Genomic DNA, 23,617 nt, shown 5'->3' with positions numbered 1-23,617 from the left:
TGAATATTACCCATTTGTCAAGGCTTACAATGATCATTCCTTTATAATCAGTTCTTAATTCACTTAACTAAAATATTTTCTTACTGTGTTGCCAGAAACATTTAAAACACTTATTTTTCCTGTAATCTCGTTAACTGCATGGACAGTGTTCTACAACTATTTCTACTATTTCCAAAACTTTTACATCACCCCAAACAGAAATTCTGTAACCATTAAGTGAGAGCTCACCTTTCCCCACCCCAGCTCTTGGTACCTCTAATCTACTTTCTGTTGCCATGAATTTGCCTACTCTGGATATTTCCTATAAGTGGAGTTATACAACTTTTATACTTTTGTGTCTGGCTTATTTCACTTGTAATGGTGTTTTCGAGGTTCATTCTTTTTGTAGCATGCATTAGAATTCCATTCCTTTTTATGGCTGAATAATATTCCATCGAGTATACATACCGTATTTTGTTTATCCATTCTTATCGTGACGGAACATAGGTTTTCATCTTTTGACTACTGTGAATAATGCTACACTGAACATTCACATATAAGTATCTGTTTGAGTCCCTGTTTTCAGTTTTTTGGGGCTGTGTTTTCAGTTTTTTGTTTGTTTTTGTTTGTTTGTTTTTTGGCTGTGTACCTAATAGTGGGGTTGTTGAATCATAGGGTAAATGTGTGTTTAGCTTTTTGGGGAACTACCAAACTGTTATCTTTAGTGGCCGCATCATTTTATCTTCCTTATAGTAATGTATGTGGGTTCTAATTTCTCTTTATCCTCTCCAACACTAGTTATTTCCCCTGGTGATAGTCACTCTAGTAGGTATCTCATTGTGGTTTTGGTTTGCATTTCTTTCATGGGTAATGATAGTAAGCATCTCCTTATGGGCTTATTGGACATTTTTATATGTTCTGGGTAGAAATGTCTATTCAAATTCTTTGCCAGTATTAAATTGGGTTGTCTTTGGTTATTAAGTTGTAGGAATTCTTTATATATTTTAGATATTAAATCTTTATTAGGTATATGATTTGCATATTTTCCCCATTTTGTAAGTTGTCTTTTTACTTTCTTGATAATGTCTTAGGATGCACAGAAGTTTTGTAATTTGAAGTCCAATTTACCTATTTTTTCTTTTATTGCTTGTGCTTTTGGTATCATACCTAAGAATCCAAGATTATAAAAATTTATCCCTATGCTTTTGTTTAAGAGTTGTATGGTTTTAGTTGTTATATTTAGATCCTTGGTCCAGTTTTACTTAGTTTTTATATGGTGGGACAAAGCAGTCCAATTTCATTATATTACATGTGGAAATCTAGCTATCCCAGCATCATTTGTTGAAGAGAATATTCTCTCCCCATTGAACAGACTTTGCATTCTTCTTAAAAAAATCAGTTGGCTATTGATGTATAGGTTTATTTCTGTACTCTCAATTCTTTTCCATTGGGTCTGTATGTCTACTTTTATGCCAGTATCTCTGTTTACAAGTAGCCTTGTACCAAGCTTTGAAACTGGGATGTGTGAATCCTCCAACTTTGTTTGTTCTCTTTTCAAGATTATTTTGGCTTTTCTGGGTCTCTTGTAATTCCTTACGAATTTGAGGCACAAAAGGCTGTTGGAATTTTGAAAGGGATTGCATTAAATCTGTAGATTGCTTTGGTAGTATTGACATCTTAGCAATAGTAAGCCTTCCTACATTGGTATTCTGAGGCCAATTCCAGTGTGTATGTGGGGGTTCCCCACATCAATAAGCAATTCTAGGACACCAGCTGGGTGTGCAACAGTTCAGCTCAAATTTGACACCTGGAGGTAGTGTCAAATTCCACAGACTGAGTGCTGTGTCCTACAACACTGCTGCCTCCTCAACCCACCTTCAGATGCCAGTTGCAAGCTCAGGTTATCACCTGTACTTCTGACCAGCTGGCTATAAATCAGGGGTTCCCATGACCCCCCCTCAGGTTTGATTAATTTGCTGGATGGAATCAGTGCATAGACAAGGACTGGGGAAGGGGCACAGGGTTTTCATGCCATTTCCAGGCTTGCCACTCTTCCTGAGTCTTCACATGGTCACCAGTCTGGAAGCTCTCCGAACCCTCTTTTTTTAGTTTTCTTAAGGAAGCCTCATTAGATAGGGCCAACTGATTAAATCAGTGGCCATTGGTGGTTGAATCTTCCCTCTGGCCCTTCTTTCCTCCTCAGAAGTTGGGGGAGTGGCACTGAAAATTCCTACCCCCTAATCACTTGGTTGGCTGCTCTGGCAACCAGCCTTCAATGTTAAGTGCTTTCCAAAACCTACTTCAACTGACAGGACAAAAGACCTCTATTGCTCGCCTTGTTTAGGGAATTCCAAGGGTTTTAGGAGTTTTTTACTAGAAATGGGACAAAGACCAAATGTTTATTTCTTATTGTAGATCACAATATCACACTATCTATGAATACGGAATGTTTTCCCATTTTTAGTTCTTTAACTTTTTCAGTAATGTTCTGGTTTTCAGTATACGATCATTCCCTGCCTTGGTTAAATTTATTCCTAGGTATTTTGTTCTTTTAGATGTTACTGTAAATGGAATTACTTTCCTTTTTTGATTGTTTGTTATAGAAACACATCCGATTTTTTGTATTGATAATCCTACCAAGATATTAAATTACTAGGAATGAATTTAACAAAAATTGTGTTATGATTTATATACTGAAAATCAGAAAACATTGCTGAAAAAAATTTTGGAAGACCTAAGTAAACAGATTTGCAATGTTCATGAATTGGAAGTTTCAGTGTTGTTCAAATGTCATATCTCCCCATATTGACCTTTTGATTCAGTGCAATATTAATTAAAATCCCAGTAGACTTATTTTTCATAGGAATTGACAAGCTGATTTTAAAATTTGTGTGGAAAAAATTTTTTAATGTTTATTTGTTTTTGAGCGAGAGACAGGGCGTGAGTGGGGGAAGGGCAGAGAGAGAGGGAGACACAGAATCCGAAGCAGGCTCCAGGCTCTGAGCTGTCAGCACAGAGCCTGATGCAGGGCTCAAACCCACGAACTGCAACATCATGACCTGAGCCGAAGTCGGACACTTAACTGAGCCACCCAGGTGCCCCAAATTTATGTGGAAATATAAATAAAACATTAGCTAAGAGAGTTTGGAAAAAGATCAAAGTTTAAGGACTTACACAACTAGATTTCAAAATTATTATAAAGTCACAGTAGTTGAGACAGTGTGCTGTTAGTGGGAGGAAAGTCATATTATTCAGTGTAACAGATTAGTGAGAATAGACATATATCTGTAGCTGTAAGTGGTTAATTTTTGACAAGGGTGCCAAGGCAACTCAGGGAGGAAAGATAATCTTTTCAACAAATGGCCCTGTATTGATTTGACATCCATATGCCAATGAACCTAGTCCCTTACTTCATACTATATAAATAAATTAACCTCAGATGGGTCTTATACCCCCAAATAACAGCTAAAATGGTAAAATTTTCTAAGAAAATTGTAGCAATCTTAGGATGTGCAAAGATTCCTTAAAGAGGGCACAAAAGGCAGCACAAATTATGAAATTTTTAAGTTGATTGAATCCATGTGTTAAAATTCACTGGTTAACTTTATTCATTGTAAATTATGCCACAGTAAAGCTGAACAAGAAAAAAACAGTTTTTGTTTTTGTTTTTTTAAACTATCAAATTTCCTATCCAGTTTTAGAAGGATTGGAGAGAATAACAGGTTTCATTCTTTTTATGGACTTTCACAAATAAGGGTCTGCATACTTTGGCAGGAAAAGGAGAAAGGTTGTCACTAAGAAGGTCAGTAACTAGCTTCGCTCATCAGTTAAGATAAAACTTACATTTAGAAAAGAAGTAGTGGTTTTGCTTAATAAGAAGTAATTGAAAGGGATTAAGAGTCACAAACTTCCAATTATAAAATAAATAAGTAATGAGGATGAAATGTACAGCATAGGGAACATAGGCAATAATATTGTAATAACTTTGTGTGGCAACAGATGATGAATACACTTACTGTGGTGAGTAGTGTGTAATGTGTAGAATTGTCAGACTTCTACGTTGTACACCTGCAATTAATATAACATTGTATATCAGCTGTATTGCAGTTTAAGAAAATACAAAGCATACTATAAAAAGTAGTTGATATGTTTATTTTTTAGCTTGTTATTAATCACCGTCATTTAATTCACTTTAGAAATATAAACCTGGTCGATGTGATGATATTTTGAAATGGAAGCCTCCTAGTTTGAATTCTGTGGATTTTCGCCTAAAGATAACAAGAATGGGAGGAGAAGGGTAAGTATGCACTTCCCACCATTTTTACATGAAATAATACTGTTTGTATAAGGCTTCACTGTTTACTGGATATTTTACATATACTTTACCCTCCCTCTGCAAAAGTGAAATACTTTATTTTACAATGTATGTATAATACCTCTGCATCTGATTTTCAGCTATTAGAGCTAGTAATGTTTTGTAGCATCCTTTAAACTTTACTAATTTTGGTCTTTAAAAGTACAGATATTTCTCATATAAAAAATGAACTTTGTTAAATTGTAAAAGTGAAAATAGATTTCACTTAAGTAATCCTGTCAAGTGAATTATAAAAGTAAGATATGATCATTGTTATTATAACTAAATGTTTTGAGGTAAGCCCTTTTTACTTTGAAAGAAACTACTTCATGCTTGCGTTTACATAGCAAACGTTTATCCATAGTTTATTAGGGTCAGGTTTTAATTGTTGATTTTCATTAAGATTTTTCATAATGTTCATTAGGTGTTTTTTTCATTTACTGGTTAATCTTCCTTCTATGACTTTATTGGTTGCTATTTTAGAATTCCTTGTTTCATTTCACCTTGTTCCACACATTTTTATGATGTTAAATAAATATATAACAACAAAGTAAGTAATGTTTGATCAAGGAAATCATAAAGTAAATAACAGTGACAAAAGGATGAAAAGGTTGCCAGTACATGCTATGGAATCCTTTTTGCTTGCCAAAGGTAAACTACAGATTTGTTTTTTGTAGCTAATGGAACAAAGGATCAGTTATATGAATCCAGACTCCAGAAGATAAAGTTTCTTAAGAGACTGTGCATTTTTATTTATTTATTATTATTAATTAATTTATTTTAAAGAAATGTGGTTAGTCCCATCTTTCTTTTTCTTTCTTTCTTTCTTTCTTTCTTTCTTTCTTTCTTTCTTTCTTTCAAAATATAATTTATTGTCAAATTGGCTAACATACATTGTGTAAAGTGTGCTCTTGGTATTATTTTTTTAAATGTTTATTTATTTTTGAGAGAGAGAGAGAGAGAGAGACAGAGTGTGAGCAGGGGAGGGGCAGAGAGAGAGGGAGACACAGAGTCCAAAGCAGGCTCCAGGCTCTGAGCTGTCAGCACAGATCCTGACTCAGGTCTCAAACTCACAAACTGTGAGATTATGACCTGAGCTGAAGTCGGACACTTAACTGACTGAGCCACCCAGGTGCCGCAAGACTGTGCATTTTTAGATGAAGGATACTGTGCAGTGTGGTGAATCCTAAGTAAAAAAAGGGAGTGTAATAAATGATATGAGTGTCAATTTTCATAAAATAAGGGTATTTAATATTTTACATCCTTAAATAAGAGTTTGTGACTTAGTATATAGTATAGTTTAGTTAGAACAATTATCTGGGGCCCCAAATACTGTTTCTTGGAAGTATTTCACTCTGTATTGGTCTGAGTTTATCCAAGGACAGATGGGTTTTTAACTATTTATAGGATGGTATGGAATATATGTATTTATAGGACTATATATAGGACTGTATGGAATATATATATAATCAAAGAGTAGATAAAAGAAATAACATGGCAACCCAGAATATCTGTACACCAGATTCTTTGTGAGAAAGGATAACCTTGAGTTTACTTCTTATCAGTACTTACCTAAACATTATTTCTCTTATTTAATCCTTGGGAAACAATATTAATATCAATACCAATTAATGTTAATCATTAACATTTTGTTTTTGTTGTTAATCAACATTATAAAAATGCTTTATATTAATATGCTATTAATTATTAATATTGATAATTAAATCTTATCAATCAATTTTTTGAAATTGCCCCAAACTATATGTATAAAATCTTTGGATAAGTATTGATAAGTATTAAATTCAAGATCATTCTTCCTGACAAAGTATCTGGTGTACAGATATTCTGAGTTGCCAGTAAATTCTGGAACCTGTATGTCGATAGTCCTGCAAGCCAAGTGTAGGCCTGATATGTTTTTCGGAAATGCCTTTTGGAAGACTGCTTCACTTCTAGCAGTGGAAGCTGAGGGATTGATTCTGATAGGCTGCCTGCATTGTTTTTTCCCATAAAAGACATAGATGAATATGGTTCTCGTGAAATATGAGTACAAAGGTAAAATAAAAAATTTTAAATTGCTTTATTACTTATTTTTCTATTTTGTCTAATACTATATTTATAATACAGAGTTAAGGAGTATAAACCCTTGTGTGTGTTTTATTGATGTTTTGTTGAGTCTTGAAAAATTATTTTGTTTTGCTTTTTATGGGTCATAATTGTTAGCACTTAAAAAGCTACATGAGGCTATATATAGAATGTCCATTTTCTAAGTAGCAAGGAAACAACTGTTTCCTTGCAGTTGTCCACTGCATTTGAATACAGCAGAATGGAATTCAGTTTAGTAGTTTGTCATCCCAGTTTTGCTTTGTTCTTAGTATTTTTTAATGTACATTTTGTTCTTTTAAAATTTTAGCTATTTTTCAATGTCTTCTTACCGAAAAAGAAAAGGATTTACTTTTGATCCTAGTGCATCTTTTTATTTTTTTTTACGTTTATTTATTTTTGAGACAGAGAGAGACAGAGCATGAACAGGGGAGGGTCAGAGAGAGAGGGAGACACAGAATCTGAAACAGGCTCCAGGCTCTGAGCTGTCAGCACAGAGCCTGATGTGGGGCTCGAACTCACGGACGGCGAGATCATGACCTGAGCCAAAGTCGGACACTTAACCGACTGAGCCATTCAGGTGCCCCGATTGAAGGTGATTTTATGATGGGAATATGGAAGTTACATTGGTGTAGGTACATAATTTATTTATAAAACATGGGTGTCAGTTTTCAAAAATAGGGTATTTAATATGAAATAACGGTGTGATAACTATTACATAAAACATGTAATATTCAGTTAGCCAGAGTAATATGGGTTTTTAACATAAAGAATGCTATGTGTTATAGCAGTTTCCACTAAATAAATGAGCTTGTATCTAATGCTTATGTTAGATGCAGTATGTTAGAGAGCATTTTAAGAAATCTGCCTGTAATAGTTTGAAAGGAGAATAGCTATGTCTCTAAATTGTAAGAATCATAGCATGTGACCAATGAAGTGACACTAAGATATTAAAATACCATCAGACAAGCTCATTTCTTTTCTTGATTGTACTTGTATTTTTAAATCTAAAAGCTCATCTAATCTAAAGCATAGAATGGAGTAGAATGTCTTAAAAGATAGAATACAAGTACCAATCCTTGAAAATGTCTCCAGCTGCTGTAATAAAGTGGGTATAGTATAAATTCTTATGAGATTGAAATTTAATACAAATAGAAAAATGCATTATGTTGAATGCCCTGTTAATGGCAATTAAAACCTAAAATTTGCTTTTTATTTAACTCCTTTTAGTATCATTTCTGAAAATTTGGGGTGTATTAACTTTGATTTATCATGACCTAAATAATTTCTCTATATCTCAGTTATTTACATTGTGTTGAACTTTATAGGCACACTATATAGATTTTCATCTGAGAGCTATATGTTATTTTAAAAATATTGTGGGTTTATATTAATTTACCTGCAACCAAAAACCGTGGTCATTGTGTGAAAAGCTAGGATTATGAAGGTAGTCTATATTCTGGAAACTGCTAACTCTTGAGTACAGTCTCCATGACTTATAGTGAGTGGGGTAAGCTTATTATTTGTATAGCCTTGTAGTTTAGAGCACATGTTCTAGAGTTAGACTGCCTGGGTTTAAATATCCTTATTAGCTGTGTGACCTTGAGCACACTCCTTTTTTCTGTGCCTCATATTCCTCATTCATATAATAGAAATTGGAGTCATGAGATTTACAGGGATTAAATGAACTAATATATGTAAAATATTTTAGAACAGATGGCACCTGATAAGCATTTAAGTGTTTGTTGTTATTTTAATTAAAATTGATTTAAAAGCGCATATTTCCTTTCTTCAAAGTTTTTATTTATTTTGAGAGAGAGAGAGAATGTGAGTGAGAGTGTGGAGGAGCAGGGAGAGAGGGAATCCCAAGCAGGCTCTGTGCTCTCAGTGGGGAGCCCAATGCAGGAGGGCTCAGGGCTCAGTCCCACAGACCGGGAAAATCATGACCTGAGCCGAAATCAACAGTCGGACACTTAACCGACTGAGCCACCCAGGCGCCCCTATGTGGTTCATGGTGACTTGAATATAATAAACACTCAAGAAATATCAAATGGTGAATTGTATATATAAACATAAAAATACAAAAAGGTGTGTGTATAAGAATTATATTGAGTTATCACCTATAATAGGAAGATTGGAAATATCCAGTTTTTTTTTTTTATTGTATAAATCTTTTGAGAGATCTACATCTATATCTTCATATGTGTTTCTAGGAAAGTTGCTAATAACATTCTAAATAGTGTCTTTTATAAATTGGTCCACACTGTTGAGATATAAGATTTTCTTAAAGGTTTGAAACTGAACTCAGACCTACCATCCAACTTTGTTGTTTGATTTTATATTCACATATAGTTATGTGATGTTAATAGATATATCAATTTGGGTATAGTCAAAAACAAAAACGGCAAATATTTTAACAGAATTGATTTAATATGAAGAATTGTAATCAGTTATTAAAGAACTGAAAAGGCAAAAATATGTTGAAGAGATAGTAACTGCAGGAAGCACTTACCATGCAAAGGGGAACAAATGAATGGAGGTGAATTATTAAAACTGAAAAGCTTAGAGGCACCTGGGTGGCTCGGTAAGTTGAGCATCTGATTCTTGATTTTGGCTTCGGTCATGGTCCTCAGGTAGTGAGATTGAGCCCTGCATTGGGCTCCACACTGAACCTGGAGCCTGCTTGCGATTCATATTTTTTCTCTCTCTCTCTCTCTCCCTCTCACTCTCTCTCTGCCCCCGTGCCCCTCTCCTCTGCTTTCTCTTTCTAAAAATAAAAAATGAAATATTTAAAAAAAACTGAAAAGCTTGGAGAAGGCCCTGGAGAGCTTATAAGAAGGTCACTGCCAGCTGCTGGTGGTGTTGCCTCAAGATCTTGGAGGATATATCTTATGGCTCTAAATTTTGACATCTGAAGACGTGTACAGTACTGGCTAGCAGGTGCTGAGTTTTCAGAGGAGGCCCAATGCAGTTGATCTGAGGACTGCGGTAGAAACTTCAGGGGAGTCAACTGGTACTACTGGGATCAGTTGTCACCCCAGGGTAGAGAACTTTTGCTGCAGACAGGAGCGAATAGGTCCCTTCTTTCTTCTTTAGTCTTTTACCCCCTGCCCCCAAGAATTATACAACAAACTGGAGCAAAGAGAATGAGTTTGAAGTGAAGTGATGATAGCTTAATATTACCTCAGTCCACTTCTTTAGTTACTTATCATCCATTCACTTCTACACATGCTTGAATTTCCATAAAACAGCAAAAATGGTATTCTTTCACTTGAGGTGCATATATTCTTACTGTCCCTTCGAAGTACAGGGACACAAATTCCCAGTTAATCATTTACCCATTTCTAGGAGACAGTCATGCTGTCTATCACTGGGTGATGTTAATCACTCCTCAGATTCAGTCATGATTCCATACAAATACTATTGCTTAATGACTGAATTGTAAAGTTAGTCGGCATCGGCAGTCTTGACACCGGTCATAAGACCATAGCTGAAGCTTTCTTTTTCCTCTGTCCATTTCATTTTTCCTTTGTTCTGAGATGATCTAGGCTAAAACATAAAAATGTGGTGAGGTGACACAAAACCTTTATTCCTGATAGGTCTGGTCCTCAGTGGTCTTACCTTTTTTTGTTGTTTATGCAGTTTTCCATTAACTTTTACTGTTGGACAGGGAGCACCCCAGAGAATACCCTAGGTTCCAGACATAGCCCTTCCTAATGGTTTCTGTAGCAACAATCTGGCTTGTCTTTGGTAATAGAATCAGTCACATCAGCTAGCAGAGTAATCCATCTCTCTCTGTCTGTCTCTCTTTTTGCTTGTTGGTTCAGATAACATGAGAAGCACAAAATGGTCAACTAGCAGTTTCAGTTTCTAATTCAGTGGGGTATTCTTGTGTCCCTTGATACAGAAGCACTCTTATTTGCAAACCAGAATTTCTACATTAAAGTTGCTGGGATGGAAAACAAAAATTCTGTGAGTAGATAATTAGGAATCATATTGAGATAAGGATGGTCTTTGACTCCTGTATTTTGGCTAAAGGAGAAACGACACCATATACTTGGCCACAGATTTAAAGTCCGAGCCCACAACCATCCTTTTAAAATGTGGTCTCCTAACTGGTGTTGTAATTGAATTTTCAGTTGACCATTATACTGTTCTGTTAAGCCAGCTGCTTCTAGGTGGGAGGTGAGGCCAGTGAATTTCAAGGCGTTGAGCCCATTGCCCCAATTGCTTTTGAAGTAAGTTTTATGGAAACTCATGTTTTAAATTAAAAAAAAAAATTGAATGTTTATTTATTTTCGAGAGAGAGAGTGGGGGGGGGGGTGGGCAGAGCATGAGCACGGGAGGGGCAGAGAGAGGAGACTGGAATTGGAAGCAGGCTCCAGGTTCAGAGCTATCAGCACAGAGCCCAACACAGAGCTTGAAATCACAAACCATGAGATCATGACCTGAGCCGAAGTCAGATGCTCAGCTGAGCCACCCAGGTGCCCCTATGGCAACTCATGTTAATGAGTAAGACATTCAATAGGTCCATAGAAGGTGATGTTAGTAGAAGTGTTAAAGAGAAAAAAAAATGTTATCTAGAATATTTATGTGATCTAGTAAGGATAAACTGCTTCTCTCTCCATGATAGAAGTCAGTGTAATCAACCTACCAAAAGACTTACAATATGCTGTCATTCTAGTGATCATAGTGATCCTTGCTCTGTGGGTCAGTGGCTGATTAGTTTTCCTGGGGAATGATGCCATATCAAGGGACTCATTCATTGTGGTCTCAAGTGTTGGCAGGTTGAACACTTGGTGGTAGCTGTGGCCAGATGATCTGTGTTGAGGAAAGAGCCCAGGCATAGCCTTTGCCTCTTCCACTGTTGCCATTTTCACAAGGACTCTTTGAGTAAACTCTGGGATGGCTGGGGAAATAAAAGAATTGACATTCAGAATGAGTCATTTTGGCCACCTGATTATTGAAAGCCTTCTTTGTAATGAATACCTATTTCTTCATAATCCATGCCTATTCTGAGTGTTCCCTTTATGTACCTTTCCCACCTTCCCCATACCTTCATTGTCACTAATCTTCCAATCCTGTTTTTTCCATATCCTTGACCAGTTTTCTGAACTATCGGCAGTCAGTGTAAATTTATGCTTCTGGCCATCATCTCTCAGTCCAGGCTGTATGTTTCAAAGCTCGGCCCATTGGTAGAATTTCCCATCACTGATGTCTTCAGGCTGTTGTCATGCAGCAGTCCATTTCCCTTTTTTTCTAGGACATCATGGAACTTTAAACTATTTCTGAGTTTTTTTCCTTCCCCCGTCTGGTAATAAGAAATTCCCCCTTGATATTAGGTGTGGATTGAAGAGAAGAAAGCGGTTGCCTAAGTAAAGAAACCATACCTCTACCTATATTTTCTGGACTTACTCAAGCCCAGTATCTTATGTGGCATTTCTACTTAATGAATAGTATGTTCCTATTGTCCTGACACTTTATGGCTTAGTGGGTCAAATAGTACCCATTTCATCATGGGCAACTTAAGTCATCATGTGGTTACGTGTTTCAGTCTCTTTCAAAGTCCAATAACAAGCTAGGATCTGTTTCTTAAAAGATTGGTGATCTTTAGGAAATGGCATGTTTTTGCTCTAAAACCCTGAAGACTGGTATGATTCTCTTATTGGGCCTTGCCCAAAGCTCTAGACGATGGATATGGTGGGCTATAAGGTTCAAGTAGCAGAATGGCTTATACTATAGCTTGGATTTGTTACAGAGCTTTCTCTTTCTCTGATCCCAACTTATAAATGCTTTTCAAGCATGTGTCCCCGCTCCCCCAACCCCCTTTTAGTAGTAAATAGTGCACATGTAGTAACTTGTCTTTACCTTGGAGAGGCTATCTGACAGCTCTTAGGCCATTGGACTGCTTAAAATCTTACTTCAGTAATGGACTCCTTAATTTTGTGGATTTGCTCTCTCATCTTTTGTCTCACATATATGTATTACTAAGGGATCTAAAGAACTTTTTGCTTCTTCCTCATTTTTAATAAGTTTAAGTCCAGAATCATCAGTATTGTGGATAAATGTTTTATTCTGTGTAATGTTAGAATGATCACCATCTCTGGAAAAAACAAAGATAATAAAAGTGGTGATAAGGATATAGAGATATTGGAACCCTCAAACATTGATATTGAGATTGTAAATTGGTGCAGCCACTCTGGCAGTTCCTTAGAATGTTAAAGATAGACTTACCATATGACTGAGCAGTTTTACTCCCAGGTATATATGCAAGAGAAATGAAAACCTGTGTCCACAAAAAATTGGTCCATGAATCTTCTTCGCAATATTATTCATAATAGCCAAAAAGTGGAAACAATCCAAATATCAGTCAACTAAAAAATGGATAAATGTGCAAACAAAATAGCTCTTCTATTCACCAGACTTAGTATAGTAGATCCTCTTAAGCAAAGAGGCTCTGGAAGGTTACCACTTAGATTTTAATTTCAGCTCTGCCACTCTTAGGTTAAATCTTTGTGTTATTTGTGTTTCTATAGCTGTATAATGTAGATAATAGAAGTGCCTATCCCTTGTGGAAAGTGAATGAGATAATACATACAAACATTTAGTCCACTGCATGTCACATAATACAAACTATATTAAACTATTAAGAAAAAATGACCACTGTCTCTATGAAGTATACTATAGCAAAAAGCAGGAGAGTTGATGGCCATAAATTATATTGTTGGTCATGCCAGGCCAAGGCAAGTATCTTCTGATAGTACCTCCGTTAATATAGAGACATATTTGCCAACTTGTAGTTATATGTAAGATTTCAGATTGTGTTGATTTGCTTCATTAAAGATAGCACATCTGGAACAGCAGCAGCATTTGCTGTCACAATCTGAATAAATGTATGGTAATTTGTAATCATTCTTCATGATTATCCACCTTCTGTATAGGCTAAACATCTAAATTAAATGGATATATGATTGATATTTATCACTCCAGTATCTTTTTAAGTCTTTGATGGTGGCACTAATCTCTGTACCTGTCTTGGGGATATGGCTGCATTATTGCTTTTGCTTTCTATCCTTGGTAGGGAGAGCAAGTTCGAGGGGCTTTCAGTGGCTTTTCCTAGTATAATAAGGCTTACGCCCTGGGTCAGAGAGCAAAGGTGGAAATTCTTCCAGTTATACTTTCAGGAACTGGAAAATAACCACAGGTTATATCTGTGGACACACTGCCCCATTTAGATTTAAACTTGAGCCAGAAACCCATTTATCAACTGATCACCCACCCTAAGCTCTCTTTGACAGGTCTTGCTGGCATTTTGCATCCCTGGTAATTAATGTCTGTTTAAAGGGAATGTCTGGTAATCCCTGACTGGTTCAAGTATTTCTTTTTTCCAGTGCATAATCACCCTAGCAAGCGCTGCCAGTCTTCTGAAGAATAATTAGAGGAAGATTTACAGCAAGGGCCAGCACATATTTTTTTAATAAAAGGCTAGATAGTAAATATTTTTGGGTTCGCAGGCCATATAGTCTTTATCACAGCTCCTTAACTCTGCCATTGTAGTGCAAAAGCAGTCACAAAGTATGTAAATGAATGAGTGTGGCTGTGTTCTAATAAAACTTTATTTACAAAAACAGGTGTCAGGCTAGATATGGCCTACAGGTTTTTGTTTGCCAGTGAAGGTTTATACTCTGTACATGAGGTAGTGTTGCTAGGTCTTTCTGCAAGGGTCTTGACCTCTGCCTCCTATTAAGGGGCTCAGGTCTTAACCTGCTCAGGTCTGTGCATTTCAATTTGAGAAATGCTGGCACAGTGAAATCAGTAGAATCAACTACATGATTCCACTTTACCTCCTATTGAAAATGTATGAAGGGGCACCTGGGTGGCTCAATCAGTTAAGCATCCAGCTCTTGATTTCAGCTCAGGTCATGATCTCACAGTTTGTGAGTTTGAGCCCCACGTGGGGCTCTGTGCTTACCTCTCAGAGCCTGCTTCAGATTCTCTGTCTCCTTTGCTCTCTGCCTCTTCTGCACTTGCTCTCTCTTGAAAATAAATATTAAAAAAAAAACAAAAAAAGAAAATGTATGAAAATGTCCTCTTACTCTGCTGACTAGAGGGTTTTTTTTTCCTTCTGCTCAAGTTTATTTAAGAAATAGAATGATTAATTTTATTCCTCATGCTTGTTTGACCTAGTGTTTTTATTTTTAAGAAGGAAATAATAGTGGTAAAATATTCAAAATGTTGAAAAAAATGTTCTTGTATAAGAAAGGATTAAGTCAGCAAGAATATAGCTAATAAATTATACGGGGAAAAAGTTATTTCTTTGCTGAACTGAGCCTTTTTCTCTCTTGTTTTTTCCTCTTCTGCCTCTATTTTGTAATGAAATGCTTCACTCTTAACTTGCATCATTAAAAATTATTTTAGGGGCGCCTGGGTGGCGCAGTCGGTTGGGCGTCCGACTTCAGCCAGGTCACGATCTCGCGGTCCGGGAGTTCGAGCCCCGCGTCAGGCTCTGGGCTGATGGCTCAGAGCCTGGAGCCTGTTTCCGATTCTGTGTCTCCCTCTCTCTCTGCCCCTCGCCCGTTCATGCTCTGTCTCTCTCTGTCCCAAAAATAAAAATAAACGTTGAAAAAAAAAATTTAAAAAAAAATTATTTTAAATAAGTGATATTAGAGATAAAAACACTACTGTAGCCAATGTTATTACATGGTATGCTTAATGATTAAGCTATTTGGCATAGTTGGTCAATGACTATTTTCATCTTTTAGCAAATGGTCCATAATAACGCTTTAATTATCTTATTTGAAATAGTCTCATCGCCTAAACGTTTTTTAAGACAGATGCTTCCTTAGATTTTAGTCCTTTAGGTGGTTTTTGTATCAAATTCTTTTCTTTTTTTAATTTAAATTTTAGTTAGCATACAGTGCAATATTGGTTTTAGGAGTAGAAATCAGTGATTCATCACTTATATACAGCACCCAGTGCTCATCACAAGTGCCCTCCTTAATGCCCATCACCCATGTAGCCCATCTCAAATTCTTGGTTATGTTTTATTTCCACTGTGGGCTAGGAGAAGAAAGGAGGAGCTTCAGCTGGCTTTTCATTTCCTCTGCCTGGCTATCTGTATTAGGTATTACTAATTCCTGTGAACTCCTTTGTTTCATCCTCCCTACTTCCTGCAGAAAATCTTTCTCAGTCCATCTACCAAGAATAAATATCATAGTCAAAGTGCCTGTGAGTAACTATTAGGAGAATAGGAGCATGTGGTTTCAGAACATCTGCGTGTGACCTCACTGGAGTCAAATTATTTCCTTTCACTTATTAATTTAAATGAGAAACTGGGATCATCTTTGTTTCATCATTTGGTTCTTTGGAGTTTAACTTTTATATTTATTCACTTTAAAATGATTCTTTATGATGAGAACCTTTTTGCTGTGTCTTTTGCTCTAATCTCAGGTATGTATTCCTTAATTGAAATTTCTCTAAGTTAGCTTTTACATTATAAGAAGCTTGTCACTTGGTAGATATCTCTGGGGAATATTGTATGAATTAAGTACAGTTAAATTCCTCCTTTGAATCACATTCTGGGTGGGGGAGAATTTAAATAACTTACGAACACCGTATTTGACTTATAGACCCTCTGGAGGAGTGAGATGGAGAGAACTGTAAACAAATTTTAAATTCTTTTTTAGTAGATTTGTTTTTTGCAGTGTAGAAACGTAAAACTGTTTTATGGGATTGAACAAATGAGTACTGATTTTAGGAGACAGTGTTCTCATTGAGGAATGAGGAAGACACAAATATGGAATAGAAGACAGTGAAGAATCCTATGGAGTGGATTAGAATTTTTAAAATAATTGAATATGTATATATGTGTACACATATATACAAATATATAGGTATATATAAGTATACATATTTATATAAATACTTTTCCTCGCTCTGTGCACTGACAGAACCTGGAAGCAGACACCTCAGTTACAATGAGTGTATCTACCACCAAGGTGCTGCTTTCTAATACCATTTCCCACTCGAAAGAACCAGACATCCTCAAAGAAATGGCTTATTCTAGGGCTAGGGAGGGAAGCAAAAGGGTGAACCTAGAACATCTTCTTATGCCAGAAAGTAAGAAAGTGGTCAAAAAAGAAAAAATGGGGGCATACAGGAGTCAACTAAAAGGGACTCCCACTGGCCAGATCTTAGGACAGGGTGAGCACCAACATAATGAAGGACAGTCATGAATCACAAACCTTGATAAAAATAGGAATCCATGAGCCCATACTGATAATAAATGGAGAGAAAATGTAGTCTTGCTTGAAGTAGAATGTTCATTGGGAAATGTGGAAGGAATCTTGGAGGTAGAAAACATTTCGCCACTGTCCTAGTAAAGATTGGTTCCAGCAAGAATAATCAATAGATGCTAAGTCTAGGGGAGAAATTTTTATGAGAAGTAGGATATTTTTATGGTTATGAAATATCTTTCTATGGATTGCTTCTAACTTACAAGGGGAAAATAGTAATTATTCAGTTGAGAAATAGGATAAACCTGTGACTGGCTTATCGAAATGAACATCAGCAGTCGGAGACAATGGACATCATGTGTTTCATTTATCTGGTATTCTGATGCAGATATATAACTTAAATCTAACCATGAGGAAACATTAAACATATCCCAAATATGGAACATTCTGTGTTTTTTTAAAAGAGGGTTTATATTATTTAAACTTGTCAGTGTTATAAAACATGACATCTAAGGAATGTGTGCATAAACTGTTGCATATGATCTCAGGAGGTCAGATAATGCCTGGAGCAGTACACACCTTTCAACAAAAGCATAATATCTCTCAGAAGCTCGCTTCCTTTACTTCTTTGCCAACCCTTTCCTTGTTGAGCATTCATTCATTTATTTTTTTCCGATGTACCAGGCCCTGGAGTATATTTAGTTAATATTTTCTAAATTGAATTTCTGAATTACCTTTATGACAACACTGTTATAAAATTAATTTTGGTAATTTTCTATCAAACAGGCTTTTACTTATTATGGAACAATAAGTAATGCTTATAAAACACTTCTACCAAATGTTAATCACTTCAGAGCTTTTTATTTTCCTCTTCCTTATGTGGAGGGGGCATCTTGACCTTTTAAAATTTTTTTTAAATGTTTATTTTTGAGAGAGAGAGACACAGAACGTGAGCAGGGGAGGGGCGGAGAGGGAGGGAGACAGAGAATTCGAAGCAGGCTCCAGGCTCTGAGCTGTCTGCTCAGAGGCCGATGTGGGGCTCGAACTCACAAAACTGTGAGATCATGACCTGAGCCAAAGTTGGATGCATAACCAACTGAGCCACCCAGGTGCTCCACGTCTTTACCTTTTTAAAAGCTGCACTGTAGTGGGAAAAACTGTCAAATGAGTAAGAACAATCTGGGATAACTGAAATTGAGGTCTAGCAAGGAAAAATAGGCTTGAAATCCATTTAGAAATATCTTTGAAAAAATTTTTTATGTTTATTTTTGAGAGATGGAGTCAGAGTATGAGTGGGGGAGGGGCAGGGAGAGAGAGAGAGAGAGAGAGAGAGAGAGAGGGGGAGAGGGAGAGGGAGAGGGAGAGAGAGGTTTGGGGAGAGAGACAGAGGGAGACACAGAATCCGAAGCAGGCTCCTGACTCTGAGCTGTCAGCACAAAGCCCGATGCGGGACTCAAATTCACGAACTGTGAAATTATGACCTGAGCCAAAGTTGGATGCTTAACCAACTGAGCCACCCAGGCGCCCCTGAAATATTTTAATTCACATAAATAATCATGCGTCTGATGTATGACATGCTGGAACTTAACAAAAAAACAAATGCTTATATGACAGATGGTGATGCCTAAGGCTGTTACCTAAACTTGTAAAGATGGGAGTAAAAGATGCTTTTTGGAGCCTGATGTTGGAAAATTTCAGTGTTGAGGATTAATTTGGGAAAGGTGTAACTTTGTGATTGTGTTTTTATTCTCACTACCCTTCCCCACCTATGTTTTATTGGAATATTTACCAGAAATTCTACCCAACCCAACCCTACAGATATTACTAAAACATCTTAAATTTCACTTCAAGGCTGTTTTTTAAGAATTTGTCTTACAACTGTGCCTATTCCTTTTATTTGAAGAATATAGAGTTTTGGCTGCTGTACTACATATTTCCAGTTTGTCATTATCTAATTTAAGTTTAGTAGCATTTATATATTGCAAGATTTATTGCCTACCACTTTTCTCTTTCCTTCATTTTCCATTTTTTGTTCAGATTCACTTGTTCTCTGGATAACCATTTCCTGAGTATTTTTCTCTCAGGAGTATTTTTCTTGAGTAAGTTTTTCAGTAATAGCATAGGTTATTACCCTTAATTCATTCATAATTGCATGTATCTTTCTTTTTCCTGATAGGTTAATCATGTCTTGAGTATAGAATTCCTGAGGTGCAGTTGTTTTCTCTCGTTGTTATTCTCTTTTGGCTCCAGTGTTAAAGATGAGAAGCCTAATGTCAGTTTGATTCTTTTTTCTTCCTTGATGGGCTGTCGTGTTCTTATTTTTTCTGTATTGGTTCATTGGGGCTCAGATCTGGTTGTTGGAGTGCTATAAATGGTGGCTGCCCACACAAGAAGGAAAGATATGTGATCTTTATTCCACTGCATCACTTACATAGAAGCTTCTAGTTTCCTGTAGTAAATAACTGGGAAAGCCTCCCTGCTTTCTTACTCTGCACATTCTCCCATCTCAGGCCTCAGACGTTTTCAGCCCTAGCCCCTAATGGGCCAGGAAGGTCAGTCACATCACGTGGGGTCAGTGTTTCTTTTATCTCTAGGATTTTCACAGATTTCTGTGGTGTGTGTGCTCTTTCCACAGTTTGATAATTTTCAGTCTTCATCTTAGGGCTCTTCTCAGCCTATGCAGGAGAGAGCCACAAATCACTTTCCTTCCATATTCAAAAGACACTTACTTGGCTTAAAAGGCTGATAATTTGGAGCTGGACGTGAGTCAGACATGTTTAAATGATTATCTTACTATGATCCTTAATCTTTTATTTATTAATTTTTTTAATGTTTATTTTTTGACACAGAGACAGAGAGCACCAGCAGGGAGGGGCAGGGGGGGGGGGAGAGAGGATCCGAAGCAGGCTCCGTACTGACAGCACAGAGCCCCATGTGGGGCTTGAACTCAGGAACTGTGAGATCATGACCTGAGCTGATGTCACTTAATCGACTGAGCCTCCCAGGCGCCCCTTAATCTTTTGTTTTTAATTTTCAAGTAGTCCTTCTGGGTTTTGACTTTAAAAAATATATTTATTCATTTTTATTACTTGTTTTACAAATTATGATCACAAAAGTATTCCTGCATAACCCTCTTCCCTCATTCCCACATCCAGAAGTCAGCTCAAACTACTAGAACGGTATACCATAGAGTGGGTGGCTTAAACAACAGACATTTATCTCTTATGGTCTGAAGGCTGGAAGTCTGAGATCGAGGTGCCAGCATAATTGGGTTCTGGTATAGGTCCTTATTCCAGGTTGCAGACTTGCATCCTCACATGGCAGTAAAAGAGGGAGCCAGCTCTCTGTCGGCAGCGGTGGTGGTGGCTGCTGCTGCTTTTTTATTTTAGAGAGAGAGGGAGTGGAAGAGAGGGATACAGAGAGAGAGAGAGACAAAGAGAGAGACAGAGAGAGAGAATGTCCCAAGCAGGCTCCACACTCAGCACCGATCCCAGTGTGGGGCTAGATCTTATGACCCTGAGATCATGACCTGAGCTGAAATCAAGAGTCTGGCACTCAACCAACTGAGCCACCCAGGCACCCCTCTGGACTCTTCGTATAACAGCACTAAACCTATTCCTGAGTACTCCACCCTCATGACCCTAGTTTCCTCCCAAAGGCCCCACTTCAAAATACCATCACATTGGGGATTAGATTTCAACATAAGAAATCTGAGGGAACATGAACATTCAGTCTGTAACAGAGAGGATAGAGATTTTCATTATGGTCTGGTATTGTGTGTTGTGTTTTAACTTCTATTTGTAATCACCCTTAAGTTTTTCAAAGGCTTTTTAAATTCTAAATATCTCACTCTGGAGTGAAACTGTCTCTTAACTCCCATGTGTAAGACAAGAAGCTTGATACACTATTTAGCTACTCCCCTGCTTCTCTTGCTTTTTGTGAGTAAAATCTGTCCTTTTAGATATAAATCATGTGCATTGTGTTTTTATTTTTTCTTTATACTTCTTTCAAAAAGTTTGTTGGAATTTATATTTTAATTATCAGATTTTTATCAATTACTTAAACTCACCTGGCTCTGGTACTCATTGGTGGTCATTTCATACCTTGAATATACCCTTTTTTCAGAACCTTTCTCTAAGTTCAAGTATATTTTCACATAATATTTTTAAGAAGAATGCTTATTTAGTAATTTCACATAACCATAAATCTTTCTATTGTGGTTTAACTTGCAAAAAACAAATTATCACCTTAATGTTGAAGGAAATAAAAGGTTACATTCTAATAGTGCTCATTGATTTGTATTTTTATTAAAATCCTAAAGTTAGTTTGAAATCCTAATTTTGTTATTTCTGTTTATTATTTAGAAGAAACTTTTTTTTAGACCATATGCAACAAATTTTGTTTTTCTTTTAGAATCTTTCTTTACCTTTATGTCTTCAGAAATTTTTAGGTTGTCCTTGAAAAGTAGAGAATTTCCATTTACTCCTAAAAATGTACTTCTCTGTTTGTAGTGACTATATAAAGGAGAGTTATTTTCCTTGGCATTACATTAGTCTACTGCAGAAACAATTATGTTTTAATAAAAATATCACTAAGCCTAGTGGCTTATATTTGATATAATTATGGATGGGATTTTTTTTTTAATGTTATTTATTTTTGAGACAGAGAGAGACAGAGCATAAACAGGGGGAGGGTCAGAGAAAGTGGGAGACACAGAATCTGAAACAGGCTCCAGGCTCTGAGCTGTCAGCACAGAGCAGGACGTGGGCCTCGAACTCACAGACCGCGAGATCATGACCTGAGCCGAAGTCGGACGCTTAACTGACTGAGCCACCCAGGTGCCCCGGATGGGATTTTTTAAATTAGCAATTCGTTGTAGTTTTTGCATTAGGATTTGGCCTAAAGTATTTGTGAAGTTACCAAATATTTATTGCTAAATACTCCCAACTTCAAATTCTTGTTTATATCTTAAAGGAGGAAAGATTTGAGCTTTTTAGCCACTGTATTTCTCAGTTAATATCAATTATGGAATAAATTAAATAGCTCTGATTATTAAAATAATTGCAAAATAATGAGTAATAGAATTATATTCTTTTAACTTCCACAGTCCGTTTTGAGCCAAGCCACTTAATTTGGTTTAAAGAGTTAATTATGACAAGAGGATATTTAATATCCTGTAGCGTATGACAGCATCAAAATATAAATATGGTAATTTATTGTAAAAAGAAGAAAGCTAGGGCACATCATTGTTAATGCAGTCCTTTTATCTCTGGAAAATGGAACTCATATTAAGCTTTGACTCTCAGGGGACCGAATATGGGGGGAGGGTATGAAAGGAGCTCATTTTGTCTTTGTGTACATCAGAAAACTATCTTAAGCAAAGTGGACTTCCAAGTATTGAATAATGGGATAGTAGGAACAATTATGATCCAAGAGTTTTGCAAATCTACATGTAGTAGTGGTGCTCATGGTTATTTTTAATATCTTAATTTATTAGTATATTGATACCTGTTATTTATGACTTTTGTTTAAAAAAATTACACTTTAATTGTTGGAAATGCATTTCACTATGTAATAGAAATTGAGGCTCTGGATTTCCTAAATGCCCATATACTATACCAGCATTGTCCAGTGTAACAGTATAGATGTAATAATTGTATTTACACTAAATTACTACCTTATATTCTTTTAATTAGAAACCTATATTAACTAGAAGTTTTGTGTGTCTGCAGCTTAAAGATATTTTAGGTTCAAATTGATAAACAGAAGCCACAGCAGGTTTCAGACACATTTTCAGTCATCAAAAGAAATCTAGCTTTTACAGCTTTTTTAAAAAGTACATTTTATTTTCATTTAATTATTTGGAAATTGACAATCTAAATTATTTATATGATACCTGAATTCCTTAAATATCATCTAATGTATCTCTTTTGGGTGATGTTTTAACTTTTATGGGTAGAGCTTGCCATGTGTATTACTTAGATTTAAAAATTGCTTTGGGCATTTAAATATGGGCTTATTGTAGAAAGTATAGACCATATTACATGGTCTCAAGGGAGTTTAGAATAAATTAACTATAAATTGCATGAATTCATTACTAAGAAACAAAGACATTTATTCATCTTTTTCAGAATCTAATTTATAAAAAAAAAATCACAATCCTACTTGTGTTCCGTTTACTTTTAGATTTGCCTCATAGTAAGGAGCAGTGTTAGTTATAACTGATGAATCACTATTCAGTAAGCATTTATTGAAAACTCTGTGCAAACCATGTTATTAGGTGCTGGGAATAAAAAGATGGATAAGCCCTACTCTGAAGGTGTGAGTAGCTTGACTGGGGAGATAAATGTAGATAAACATCAGTGTGACAGATATGATACTATAACTGTGAATAAAGTACTACAGGAGCCCAGACAATCTTATATATTACATATAAAAATATCTTAATTGTCAATAATAGCAGAAAGAAGGTTCTAACGAAGATGGTTCCTTTAAGCAGAGCTTTGTAAATGCGTCAACTTGGCATTTAAGGTAAAGTACAGTCTGAAAGAAGTCATGTAATCTCGTGGAATGTTTATTGAATAGAGTTTGTAGAAGTGGCGATTTGAATAAAGGAGGCCAGGGCCGGATTGTGATAGACCAAGAAAGCCAGAGTAAAGAATTAACTCCCAAGGACTAACCTTGGAGAATTAGTGAAGACTATAAAAAGAATCTATATTATCTGTGTTTCAGAAAGTTACTCTGGCTAGAAGATGGAGATTGGCAACATATTTCAACCAGTTTCATAAGCCAAAAACCTATTAAGTCATCTTTGTCCTCCTCTATCTGGTTATCCTATGAAGTAATATCATTTTACTTCCCAGATATTACTTAATCTGTTGACTTTCCTCTGTGTCTTAGACGTGAACTTAGTTCAAACTAGCGTTCTCTTGCCTGGACTAGTGCAAGA

At 36.2% G+C, this 23,617-nt stretch overlaps 1 protein-coding gene across 1 annotated transcript in view; it reads left to right on the top strand.

Moving 5' to 3' along the window:
- Window positions 1-23,617, top strand: part of RNGTT (RNA guanylyltransferase and 5'-phosphatase) — a 313,848-nt gene that overhangs the window by 174,262 nt on the left and 115,969 nt on the right. The window contains exon 13 of the mRNA XM_030315956.2: window positions 4,176-4,276. Coding sequence (XP_030171816.1) covers window positions 4,176-4,276 — 101 coding nt within the window. The remainder of the gene's footprint in view (window positions 1-4,175; window positions 4,277-23,617) is intronic.

Source organism: Lynx canadensis, chromosome B2, assembly GCF_007474595.2.
Source record: "Lynx canadensis isolate LIC74 chromosome B2, mLynCan4.pri.v2, whole genome shotgun sequence".
NCBI classification, from domain to species: domain Eukaryota; kingdom Metazoa; phylum Chordata; class Mammalia; order Carnivora; family Felidae; genus Lynx; species Lynx canadensis.
This window is presented reverse-complemented; position numbering and strand designations above follow the sequence as displayed.